The sequence below is a fragment of the Triticum aestivum genome, chromosome 3B (genome assembly GCF_018294505.1).
Source record: "Triticum aestivum cultivar Chinese Spring chromosome 3B, IWGSC CS RefSeq v2.1, whole genome shotgun sequence".
Taxonomy (NCBI): domain Eukaryota; kingdom Viridiplantae; phylum Streptophyta; class Magnoliopsida; order Poales; family Poaceae; genus Triticum; species Triticum aestivum.
Window position 1 is genome coordinate 560,369,417 of NC_057801.1, and position 13,151 is coordinate 560,382,567.

At 42.9% G+C, this 13,151-nt stretch overlaps 2 protein-coding genes across 3 annotated transcripts; one reads left to right on the forward strand and one right to left on the reverse strand.

Annotated features, from left to right (window-relative positions):
- Positions 1-1,139: 1,139 nt before the first annotated feature.
- On the forward strand, positions 1,140-8,937 carry LOC123070917 (protein PLASTID TRANSCRIPTIONALLY ACTIVE 12, chloroplastic). Of its 2 annotated transcripts, none has more exons than XM_044494331.1 (12): positions 1,140-1,431; positions 1,540-1,601; positions 1,695-2,360; positions 2,974-3,086; positions 3,569-3,831; positions 4,451-4,572; positions 6,112-6,189; positions 6,291-6,347; positions 6,509-6,574; positions 6,814-6,912; positions 7,183-7,318; positions 8,547-8,937. In XM_044494331.1, the coding sequence occupies exons 1-11, from the start codon at positions 1,398-1,400 to the stop codon at positions 7,276-7,278; spliced, it is 1,656 nt and encodes a 551-aa protein (XP_044350266.1). In that variant the 5' UTR covers positions 1,140-1,397; the 3' UTR covers positions 7,279-7,318; positions 8,547-8,937. The 2 variants fall into 2 exon arrangements, with proteins under 2 accessions (XP_044350266.1, XP_044350267.1); XM_044494332.1 differs by having other exon boundaries at positions 8,552-8,937.
- LOC123070918 (wax ester synthase/diacylglycerol acyltransferase 11) lies at positions 7,549-12,276 on the reverse strand. Its single transcript, XM_044494333.1, has 7 exons — positions 11,849-12,276; positions 11,114-11,707; positions 9,640-9,706; positions 9,474-9,550; positions 8,912-9,127; positions 8,575-8,712; positions 7,549-7,936 (listed from the first exon to the last, which is right to left on the reverse strand). Exons 1-7 carry the CDS (start codon positions 12,080-12,082, stop codon positions 7,769-7,771), a joined length of 1,494 nt encoding a protein of 497 aa, XP_044350268.1. The 5' UTR covers positions 12,083-12,276; the 3' UTR covers positions 7,549-7,768.
- Positions 12,277-13,151: the final 875 nt, after the last annotated feature.

The window sequence follows — 13,151 nt, forward strand, 5'->3', positions numbered from 1 at the left end:
TGAGCCACTCGTAGATTATGTAGATGAGCCATGTAATCTCGAGTTCGACCGGTTGTGGTCGTGTTTTCTTTTTATTTGTTTTACTGTCTGGAACTCGGTGGCTTGAACTTATTTCATGATTAATAATATGGTTGTGTGCATTCTGTGATGTAGAGGCCGGGGTAATCCCCTTTTTAGAAAAAGTATAGAGAAAATTGTCACATCGCTATGCATGCAAAAGTACCGCAAGTTTTTCATGAGTTTACAAGAGCACAAAAACAAAAACAAAGTATGATTACAAAGTTGCATCAAATTTGGTTAGTACTCCCTCCGTCTATGAAAGGAAGCCTTATAAATTTTCTTTGAAATAAAATGATGCAAACTTTGACTAATCTTTTAGAAATTATATCAAACTACGATACCAAATCAATATCATTACATACACAAATGAATATATTTTCATATCTAGTATTGTAGATGTTGACAGTTTTCCTTACAAAGTTGGTTAAATATTGCACCATTTGACTTAACTTTATATTTTATAGGCCTTCCTTTTGGAGTCGGAGAAACTAGATATTTATTGAAACCCTATCAAAGTTTGGTATTTACCGAGACCTAATCATAGTCATAACTTCGTGCTTTGGTGTCTGACTCCTCTCACCATGGCAAGTTTTGATGCCATCGGTGACTTTGTGAGGTCATGTCCCCCTGGATTTTGGGTCATCGTCTTTTTTTCTGTGGGACGGCGGTTTGCGTTTCAGATTGTCGTCGCCAACATCTGTTAATTCTGATTGACGACTTCCGGCTCGGCGTCAACAACGTTTCCCTGACTCCGGTTGTGGTTTGGTGGTCCATAGGCGGTATCAAGTTTTGCTCGCGGCGCGCCGTCGACGAGTGCAAGAGGAAGGCGGTGTCGATTTTCCCAAAAACCTATGTGTAATTTTAAGTTTCTACAAGAATGACCTTTTAAGGGTAAATCAATTCTAATACATGACCTCCGCTTTTTTGGAAAAATAAGATCTTATTTATCGACTTAACCGAATGCGACTCGGTGGCAAAGAGAGAGCGGGGCATTTCTCAAAATAAAAATAAAAAATAAAATAAGAAAGAATAAAAAGAGAGAGCGGGACATTTTGTAGCACCTAAAAAATCCCCTGAAAAACCCTGGTTTCAAAGATGATACCCAGCCGGAACCCCTTTCTTCTTGCTCGTTATCCTGAACAAAAAACCTTGGTACCCAGCCAGACCAACCATGGAACACACGGCTAGCTCTACCCACTCCCAGTTCCAGCTCCCGAGCACCTAAATCCAGATAACTCTAACCCCCTCTCCGCTTCTTGAACCCTCCTCCAGCTTCTTCATCCTCCTCGATTTCGGGCCCCGCGGTCACCACCAACCGCAGCGTCCGGCGAAGAACCATGGCGTCTTGCTCCCACCCTTGGCTCTTCCCAGGTAACGTCATGTTCCTCGTTTCAAGCTTCAAACCCCCGTCCTGCTCCGCGCGCTTACCAGAGAATTTGACCTCCCCGCTAACCCCGCTTTCCGTCGAGCACTCTGCAGGCATGTCGCCGCCGCCGGTTGCCTCCACCGCCGTGCCGGTTCCGAGCTTCTGCAAGTCCTCGGTAATTACCTGCCTTTGACGCTCCAAGTTGTCGAAAATTGGCTGCGCGCAGTTGCTCTCTGTGCTAAAATTTAGGTTCTCGGTGCTTGCGCAGAAGGTGTTTGCTAGTTTGCGTCAGCGGAGAAAGGCAGGGTCAGTCGCGCCGGCCAGGACGCGGAGATGCACGATCAGGTGCGTCAAGGATGAGTCTATCCATTTTGATCCGTCGAAGATCGAAGCGCCGCCGTACTCCAGTTACTTCGACTCCACGTCTGGTCAGCTCGAGCCGGCGTCAGGCGCCCGGGCAAGCATACCTGGGCAGGAGTACTGGCCGGAGGGCACTGCAGCCCGCGTCCGTGCTGCCCGTGCACCTGCACCGGTCGGGGAGTCGGCCGGGACTCCGTCTCTTGGCAAGAAACCCGGGAGCAGGAGGAAAGGGTACAAGGGGCAGGTAGCGTCCGCATCAGCGGCGGGAGGTGCGGAGACCAGTGGAGATGACGGCGAGTTCATTGTGGCCACTGAGGTTCCACTAGATGATACATTGGAGGAAGCAAATGATTCGCTGAATGAATATGTCATCTACGAGGCGCCCAAGGAGGAGAGTTTGAGCGAGTATGAGATGGACAAGATGATGGGGCGGCCACACCCATTTGTTGACCCAGCAAAGGCGATGTTGGCAGAGGAACCGAAATCGAGCGAGGAGCTCTGGTGGAATTGGAGGAGGAAGTCCGAGACAGAAATGTGGTCAAGATGGCAGAGGAGGCGCCCAGATGTTGACACGGTTAGTTCTCACTTGCCTGCACTTATAATGATGGCCTGTGATAGCTTTTATTGTGTCTGTCTACCTGTTGTCAACATGGCCAGTTAGTAGAATATAAGCTACACAGCAGAGATTCACGTTCTTCTACCGCACCACAATTATGTGGAATTACTATCCTAGTTTTTTTGTGCCCAGTCCAGGTAGCACAGACACTAGTTGCACTAGGGCATAACGATGGCACTGTGCCCTTCTGTCATTCTGTATGTGTGAACCATTGTCAGGTTCAAGCTAGTTTGTCATGATTTTCCAATGCATCTTCTAGAATGTAATGTAAATGTGAACAGAGTGGTGTAGTCAATGACGAAGCCAATATTTTGCGTAGGGGTAGGGGTGTTAAAATATCAAATGACCCTCTCATCCCTTTTAACTCTGCTACTGGTATTGTGTGTGCATTGCTTGCACCGTGGCATGCAAGCATTATCTTGTCGTACAGTTTACGAGTTAATGTTATGTGCCTGATTCAGTTTTTTATTTTTATTTTTGCCCTAGTTCAAATTAGTTTTTATGACACATCCAGCTCCGTTATATGCTTCAATTTTGATCCACATTGCAATGCTGGTTTTGTTCTTTTTAGGTCTTTGCAAAGGCAATGGCCGAGACTGGGCAGATTAAAATATTTGGAGATCACCCTACAAGAACAGAAGCTGCTCTTGCCAAGACAAGAAGACATTTACACAAAGAGGAAAGGTTGGGTAAATACCACAATAGTTATTGCTCATAAGTATACACTGCAGCTTTGTTGGACCATTTCATTGCATATGTGCAGTTGTGCACACCTTCCTCTTCATGTTGAATCTTTGTTGTTCTTCCCAATATTTGTAATACCATTAGCATTGTATAGCGCATTTTCCCGCCATATTCTGAAACATTCATTTGAACACATCTTCCATTACAAATCTCCTTGAGTTGCATCGTAACAAATATGTGGTGGAACATTATATAGGCCCAATACCCATGGGTTTATGCGTCACTGGAAGAACTTTGACCAAAGCCTGTACTGTTCTAGTTATAAATCTAGCTATAGTGTGTATTACAAAATACTTCTGGACAACTGTTTTTCAGCATGGCAGACAAGTGCTTTTTCAGCATGACATTGTCAGTAACTTGTAAGGACTAAATTACTATCTTGTATAGCAGTGGCTCTTATATTTGATACGCAATAAACACAGGTTAGAAGCAGAACAAAGGAGACTAGAAGAAATAGGACCAATTGCATACTATTCAGAATGGGTAGAAGCATATAAACAAAAGGACACATCATGGGAAGCCATTCAGAAGCACTTTGAGGAGACTGGTGAAGATGAAAATACTCAACTTATAACAATGTTTCAACACCAAACTGCTGGGGAATATCGTATCATGATGGGCACTGATGTTCGTATACAACGAGATCCTTTGGCAATGAGGATGCGTGAAGACCAGATTAAACAGAGTATTATTTTTTTGGCCCAATTTTCGATTGATTTATCTTGCTGACATCGAGAAGCTGCTTTTGCCGAGTAGTTATGTGCAGTTCATCTTACATTACCTTTTCTAATAATCCTGCAAAGTCTAGATGGTTTTAAACGGTATTTAATTAAGGGGTTGCTTAGATGGTGTTAACGCTCAGGGAGTTGTCCCGACTTGGCCCCAAACCTTAGGGTATGATCTAGATTTTTTCCTACATAATATAATTTGAGTTAAGTATTTAAGAGCTGCTGCCGTGTGTCTTAGAATGCATTTAATGAAGAAGCTGCTTGGTAATTTTTTATATAGTTCTATTCACTGCTTCAAACATGCATTTCTGGAACTTAATGCAAAAGACAGAGAAACAATTGTCAGCTCCTGCCTACTTACCGGGTTTACCTAGGAAAAGAACTCATTGGAGTTGAACACAATATGACTTATCATTTCTCTTCAGTTTCATCATTCACATGCCACTTTTGCGTTTAAATATTTTTGAACAATTCTTATCTTTTTACATCTGAAGTATCAGTCACTCTTGGAATAAAATAAAGTTAATTGTTTGACTTGTTTGAACTTATGCAATTGTTTGACATTTAAATATGCAGTTTGGGGTGGCGATCCTGTTTACCCAACTGTGAACTATGTTCAGGATCCTGATGAAGTGATTGACTACAGGAGTCCAGAGTTTCATGAGCCTACCCCTGAAGTTGTACCTTATTTGATGGAGGTACGGGGCAGCAGTCCCACATAAAGCATTTTACACTGTGCCAGCTAAGGTTTACTAGATTCATGGTTTTTAGTTGTTCTGGAGATCCATAACACCATAAATATGCATGAACTTTCTAAGGGTCTTTAGTACTATATAACACATCACTCAGCACTGAAAATGTTAATCGTGTCACATGTGTCGCTAATAGGAGTAATTGTTGTTAGGAAAGCAACTTAACTTTATTGAAGGCCCAAGGGGCATATATATATATTACACATGACCTGAGGTGTAAGGAAACTAAACATAGACTAATAATGACTCCTAGACCAATACTAATAGTCTAATACTCCTTAACACCCCCCTCAAATGCAAACCGTATGCAATAACATTGCATTTGAAGAAGTGTAATACTAAAAAAAATGATAATCCAAATCTGCGTCTTGAGAGTGTCGTCGTAGCATGAAGAGTCTTCAAAACCTGTCGAGTCGCCAAAGGGGATAACGAAGAGATGGCATATCAGAGGAAGACACCGCATCAATAGAAGATACAAGAGAAGTATCAAGAGAAGATGGGTTGTCAAAAGAAGATGGCACATCAAGAGAAGAAGCATTGCTTAACGAATCATGGCCCATGAAAACCGACGGCGAAAGAAGCTCGGCGGCAAGAGAATGGGCTTAAATCAACAATGCAAAGAGAGGCCACAGAAATCCTATACAGAGGACAATGACCAGAAAAAGGCTGACGGACATATGTTTGGTGGACTCGCATGACATGAGAAAACACAAAATATCAACGGATTTGGTGGACGCAGCGAAAAATATGAAGCTAGAAGGAAAGCACACACGAGAAAACGATGCAAAAGCCATCATGTATACAGAAGACATTGGACTTATTTTTTTTGTTGCTGAAAAAATCAAGATCGGAGTGGAGCAGAAGCCAGCACGCGGCCATGTACGTGGCGGAAAGGCAGCAGCTAGCAGGCAGGAGCAAACGCAGCAGCAAAGCAGTAGGTAGGAGCACGCCAGCAACACGTAGCAGGAGAAAGTAGCTAGCTACAGGTAGCACCACGTAGCAGCGGACAGCACCACATGGTAGCAAGGAGCAGCTAGCACCAGCGGACATCATGGCGTGCAGGCAGCTATCAACTTCGATCGGACCTGGAGAGGCGTCCTCCAGATTTGGGAGCAGCGGCCTGAGCAGCGCCTGATCCAGTAGGCTTGCCGGGCGGCTTGGAGCAGCAGGTGGAGTTGCTTGGGCGTCGATCTTGATGGCAACCGGTTGAGGCGGCAGACAGCGCACATCTCGGGAGGGAGCAGCAGCGAGGCGCGAGATTGGATCGGGAGGGCGAGTTGCGGCGCCCGAAAAAAAATAACCTAAGCTCTAATACCATGTTAGGAAAGCAACTTATCTTTATTGAAGGCCCAAGGGGCATATATATATTACACATGACCTGAGGTGTAAGGAAACTAAACATAGGCTAATAATGACTCCTAGACCAATACTAATACTCCTTAACAATTGTATCGTAACTTTATGTATTGCACTTTCTCCTTTCAGCATGGGATAATGATCACGAAGGAAGAACTGGATGCACGTTTGATGGAAGAGGAGGAAGACGTCGATCAAGACATCACGGTACACCTTAAACTGCACCTACTGATTCGGCTATAACTGATTGCATATCATAGGTCTTGCAAATTTCACTTTTACTTATCCATGTTCTGCCATGCTGACAGTACATTCCTGAAGTCAAAGATCCCATGGCTACTGCTGTTGATATTGGAGAACATGCTGTGAGTGTCCATTTGAAGTGCTTGTTTTGTTTTCATAAAAATGCCTCGGTGCATATCTTACAGGAAAACAAAATAATGATGTGAACTATGTGAATGTGTTAAATATCTTATACATTAAAAATGGTTATCATTTGACAATGATATTTTCTACTTTTCGAAAGTTCAATGAAGATAGTGATGATGAGGAGGAGGTTGACAAAGCTGTCGCACTGCCCGAGTCACTAGAGGTATATTACTGAACTACTTTACTGGTTGGAACGTAGACACTGTATAGTTGTAGTTGTAATATTGGATGGATGCTTTTATTATGTGCAACCCCAACAATAGAAGAATAGTCAGTTTGCTATATGCTGGTGGGGAGCTGGATGTTGTGTTTTTTGGTAACACTGGGCACTAAATAGATGTCTATTCAATACTTGTCCTATCAAAGTTGATAATTCGTTGAAATCGTCTACTTTATCTATAGGATGAGGAAGAGGGCGGCGATGAGGCTGTGGAAGTTGAAGGGAAAGTGAGTCAGAACTGGAGTGTTCTAAAGACTACTGGGCAGGACGAAAAACCAAAGGTACATTTTTATTATAAGCATTTTCTGATGGAAACAGATTGATTATGTCTTTTGGCTTATAGTAACACTGAAACAATGAAATTCTTGTTGGTCATATTGGATGTCTTACCTAATTGTGTGCATTTGTTTTAGTTTCTTTTCGTGTAAATCAATGGAAATTTTGAGTCTTTTTACTATTTATATCATTATATGGTGATACATGTTCAGAGTACGCCGTACACAACTGTGGCAACTTCTATTCCACATAATGCTTCTTCTTTATCTTTCCAGGAAAAGTTAAAGAAAGATCAGATGTCACTTAAAGACGCTATTAATGAGTCTGAGAACCTTACTGATTTCCTTATGGACTTTGAAGAAGATGAGTAATATTGCGGGTGTTTATTTTCTGTTTTGCGGATGACACAAGGTGAGTCAATAGTCAACCTACCTTTTTTTATTCAACTTTTTTAGAATTTGATAAATTAACTATAGGGTTCCCTCTAGGAAATCCTGAGCCATACTCACTCGATGTTTGCTGGTTGAGTTTCTAGGTTTAGTTGCTATAAACATACTCCCTTCGTCGGAAATGCAAGACATGTTTGACTTTTCAGTCTTGAATGCACGATTTTGACTATAATTTTTGATAGTATATGCGTGTTAAAATGTGAAAAGATATATAACAGAAATGAATATTGCAAGACATACAATAATATTATTCGTGCATGCTCATTCCATGTACTTTTACACGTACTGGTGGTCGTTGACTGCAAGCATAATTATACACCTTACATTTCTGGATAAAGGGAGTATAGTCCATCAGTAACATTGAATGGTACAGTAGCGAAATCATGAATATGTTGCACTTATGCAAATAGCTTTAGGCCTTCCTATGATGCATTCCAAGGCGTGAAGCTGCATTCTTAATATGCTCAAGGGATTCAACAAAGTCATCCAAAAGTTCATCATAGTCAGGAAAGTGTCCCTCATCCAGTGCTAGATTTATCATGATGGTGTTGACATAGCTTTGATAATTCACGGTTAGGGCCTACACAAGCAAACCAAACAATTAATTATGAATTAACACAAACTCCATGCCATAAAACACTTCGACCTGCTAAATTGATTATTCATCACTAACTCAGCACACACTTATAAATACCTGGGTAAAGAACTTCTATACCCAGGGTTGTTCAATTGCGGGTTGGCCAACCGTGTAAAACCGTTATGTACGGCCCTAACCGCTCGCTTGTAACTGTTTTGAAGTATGGACCCCAATACCCTTGCGGCCTCGCTACTTGCCTGTACTGGTTTTCAACGGATTACCAAACCCGTGTTTGAACACCCCTACCTATGCCTGGGCATAGTTACCTTTTATTCGGGGGTTCATGGTATGTTTTTTCTTTTTCATGTAGAAAATTTACGTTGTTTTAGTAATCAACTTGTGACAGTGATGCTCATCTAAACAAGGAAATACTTGACGGATATGATGATGTAGGGCACTGACATGTTAACTACTCCCTACTTCCCATAATAAGACGTTTTTTCAAGATAATATAGCTTGCAAAAACGTCTTATATTGTGGGACTGAGGGAGTACTTTATTTAACCCTGGCGCACACAAGACACTAACATATCAATTAATTTATTTAACTGTAGTGCAGAGTAATATTTTTGGAGGACTTACTTCTGGCGGTCCATAGCCGCTAGGGGCGATGAAGACGATTGGATGCCCACAAAACTCCACCTGTTCAACCGGGCCGGTCATGTTGGCGAACGATATGGTGGTATGGGAGATCATACGATGGAAGATAGCCGAAGCTGCCTGTTCGCGTCAGATGTGGCAAGGCCGTTAGAAACAAGAACCCAAAATGGCTCAAAATTTGAGTGCAGCGGTCCCTTTAGAAAACAGGATAGTTAAGAGGCACTGGTCTTGTACTCTTGAGAATTAGCCGCCAAACATTTCTCTTGGATAGCTAAATGTTTAGCACTTAGCACTGTGACACAGAGGACCAAAATGTTACCTTCAGTCCAAACACTTTGAAGATCACTTCTGCGGCGACATGTGTGAATACCACCTCCAGTGAGCTCTTCTTCCTGTCCACAACCTTCTTCCCCTTGCGAACGTAGTCGAGCGGGTCGCTGTGCATGCCGATGAAGAACGGAAGGATGATGAACCCAAGTTCATTTCCCCATTTCACGTGGCTTTCTTTGCCCGACTTTATCATATCAACACATGCCTGCTCACGCGTAGCAAGAAACCATTCTATTCTTCAGCTTTATTACGGGAAGACCGAATTCATTTTGTCCGAAAAAAAGAAACACACAATTCATGTGTATTCGATCTTTGGTGATCCTTATGACCCCAGTGCCTTTAACTTTCAAGATACATTTTTCACCAAATGTTCGTCAGAAAAATAAAATTCGTGATGGAAAATTGATGCCATTTACATTAATTTTTGTTACTCCACCGAATTGGTATTTGAGAGCACTCTCAAACTGCATTAACTGTGTAATTGTTGAACGAAATGTTGATCATGGATAATAATGCTCAAAGAGCATGTTACCGAGATTATATTGTCTTACGTGTAGGCTTGTGGTGGGCCTTAAGTTGACAAGAAGCATTGAGCGCACGCGTATCTCTTTGCCAGTGTCGGTTTCACCTGATAAATAAGAGGGGACAACGCAACGGCACAGTTAGTAGGGCCGTCGCTATTCTGGCAGGAATCAACAATAAATCAGCTTGTACCACCTGACTTTCGGAAGTGATAGCGCGACAGGGCAGCGTATGTGACTCCAATCAACACATCGTTAACTGTCTGCAGCAAACAAGGACAAAAATGTAGTACTCCTTTTTATGTTTGTTCTGCTCCTTGCAAGCAACAGGTCAACCACGCATTGAATAGACAAATAACACATTTGCAAAATAAATAAATAAAAAAGACAAATAACAGTAAGAAAAAACATCATCATTCTATTGATCATTTCTAAAATCTGACCACTATTTTTTTTTGAAATATCGACCCCTCAATTTCAATATAAAATATCTCGCCACCAACATTCTAATTGTGCTAAACGCGTGCAAGATTACCACCATCATTTGTTTCGACTAATATTAGGAACCAACTTTGCCAGGTTTAAAATCTTTAAGGTCAATTATTGCCTTGTATTGGAGTTCAAGGGCCAAATATAGAATGAACCAATAGTTGGTACGAGAGTGAAATTTCCAATATATTGACCATTTGATCACAAATTCCTAAAAGGTGTTTGATACTAGAACACATGATTTCTCATTGTACCATTATAAGTGTTTGCTTATGCGGCATGCAATTGTTCCTATTTTGCATTTCAGAAACAATAGAACCTAATAAGTATGTGACAAAATGAGATATAAACAAATAAAAACTTAAGGAAGACGTGATTGACTTGATGAGGTGTCATGGTTTGAATTGATAGATTTGCAAAAATGCTAATGAACACATGCATGATTTGATGATGTGGCATGGTTCATGGATAGATTAATGCAAAATAAGTAACTTATGAGCACATGCAAATGAAGCACACATGGACACAATTTGGATCGGACATCTGTCAATAATTGAGGTGGGAAGCACCCATATGTAGAAAAAGCTAGTAAGTGGACTAACTATTTAGATATAGAAGATGAAAGAAGTTTAGCTACAACAAATGAAGCACATATGCATCATGTAGTTTAGTTCTTAAATCCAAGGTTGATGTATCTTAATCGCTAGTGCTACTCTTCATTGGAAATCACCTTTATTTTTCAAGAGAGTACACAAAATGCATACCATATTCTTACAGAAGAGATAACAAAATAGTTTTAGATAGAAGTCGTGAGGTCTAAGGCTATGCATGTTTAAGAATTCTACTAATCATTTCAAACATGTCACTCACAAATACCCCCTCCGTTTTTATTTACTCCTCATATTAGGTTTGCCGAAAGTCAAACTTTATATACTTTTAACAAGTTTGTAGAAAATATATTAACTTATACACAATCAAATATATATCATTGGATTCATCATTGCATATATTTTCTGACACATCATATAAATTTGTTACTGCAAATATTCATGTTGTTTTTTATAAACTTGGACAAACTTTATAAAGTTTGACTTCAGTCAAACTAATATGCGGAGTAAATAAAAACGGAGGGAGTATATGCAAGAGCATCTCAAGGAAAATGAAAAAAAAGAGGCTCTTACGCATTTCATGGCGTTCTTGACGAACTTGACGTCGTCGAGGCTAAGCCTCCGGTGCACGATGCGCTTGCGCTGCGTCTCGGCGTGGTTCACCCGCTTGAACAGCGTGTGCGGATCCTTCAAGAACAGTATGGTCGCGAAGAAGCCGACGACGTCCACCACGGTGTGCCAGGCGAGCACGACGAACGACCAGACCCACGCGACGATCGCCAGGACGCCCGCCGAAGGGCGCGGGCGCTGGTAGATGGCGCCCGTGCGCGATGGCAGCGGCGGCATGGCCGGCAGCCTGGTCGGGTCGGCGGCGCTGCGCGTGCAGGCCATGAGGAGCGTGAGCAGCGACATGCCGTCCCCGAGGGAGTGGTGCACGCGGATGGCCGCGGTGGACGTCGCCTCGGAGGTCGGGAAGTCGAAGAGGTGGAACTCCCAGAGCGGCTGGGACCGGTCCATGGGCAGCGTGGACAGCGACGCCACGTAGTCCTCCACGGCCTTGTCCGGGTTGGCCGCCACGGCGGCCGGGTCCAGCGTCGGGCGGATGAGGTGGTTGTCCACGTTCACCGTCGTCGGCGCCCACCGCAGGTTGCCGTCCTTGTCCGTCACCTGCGCGTACGCACGCCGCGGCGTTGCACCGGCCGGCGACCATATCGAACGGCGACTCATTTATAGTAGAAAAAAAGACACGTGTCCTGGCGTGGAGGCGTGCATGCATGGCGATGCTGCGATGGAACGTACGCTACGTACCTGGATGCTGCGGAAGTGTGGGTAGCGTGCGAGCTGGGCCTCGATGCCGGCGCGGAGGGCGGGGAGGTTGAGGGGCGTGGAGGCGCCCATGAGGACGATGATGTAGAAGTCCTCCACGAGCCTCGCGGAGGGGCTGACCGGCTCCCCCAGCTCTGCTTCCGGCGCCGTCCGCCCTTCGCGTCCGGCGGCCGTCTTGACCGAGAGCGGCCGCTTCCGCAGGGTGGCGGCGTCCATTTTTGCTGCTTAATTGTTTGCCCAGTCACTCGAGGGGTGCGCCGTACGTGTGTGCTATAATAATAGGATTGGATTGGTCAGCTCCGATTTTAAATTAAGGAAGAACCATATCCTTGTCTCTGCTTCACGTCTCTTCTGCTAGCTGCCAACTAAAAGTGTTAATGCTCGCTAATCCGGCCCAGAGGAGAGACTGCTGGTGCTGGATCGTTGATGATCCGTTGACGATCGTTATGCCATGGTACCTGCATGTTTACACCATGAAAGATATGGTATTAACGTCGATTGTACAATGGAAAGGGATGGCGAAGATGACACTGACTTTGGTACTAGTAGCTTCGTCAAATTTGATCGCTTTGTTGAGGTACAATCATGTGTATGTAACTATTTTTACCAAAAGCGAAATTGTTAAAAATAGTAAATAATACCCTCTGGCTCTCTCTCAAACTAGTGCTCAGCTTGCAAGACTCTGAATTCAGCTACTAGCTACGTGCACGTCTCTCTCATATCTATATGCGGTTAGCTGGTGTTTGTGGTGAACTGTACGGATGGTTACTGGCATTCCGTGCGCGGTCAAGGTCTTTCAACCTGTCACGGGTCACCAACAACATTTATTCTTGTGTGCATATATATACAGGGTGCAGTCTTGACGCCATTTATTGGGCAAGCATGCTAATTTTGCTTGAAGACGTTCACTTTAAGTGGGATTATGCTTAAAGACAAATTATAACCTATTACGTTCATTTAAACATCTATCTACTACTATATCTATCTTCTACTCTCCCTCCATTCCAATGAATAAGACGCACACGCATCTTGAAATTCAACTTTGATCATAAATTTGACCAATCAAATGTGGGTTATATGTAGTAAAAAGTATATCATTGAATTCGTATTGAAATGAAGTTTTCAATAGTATATTTTTGAAGTCACAAAGATACATACTATCGACGTAATTTACGGTCAAAGTTGAATTTTAGGAAGCGTGCCGCCTTATTCATTGGAATGAAGGGAGTATCTATTTCTTTAGAGAATGTCTTCATCGCTAGCTTTATTAAAATCAAAATAATAT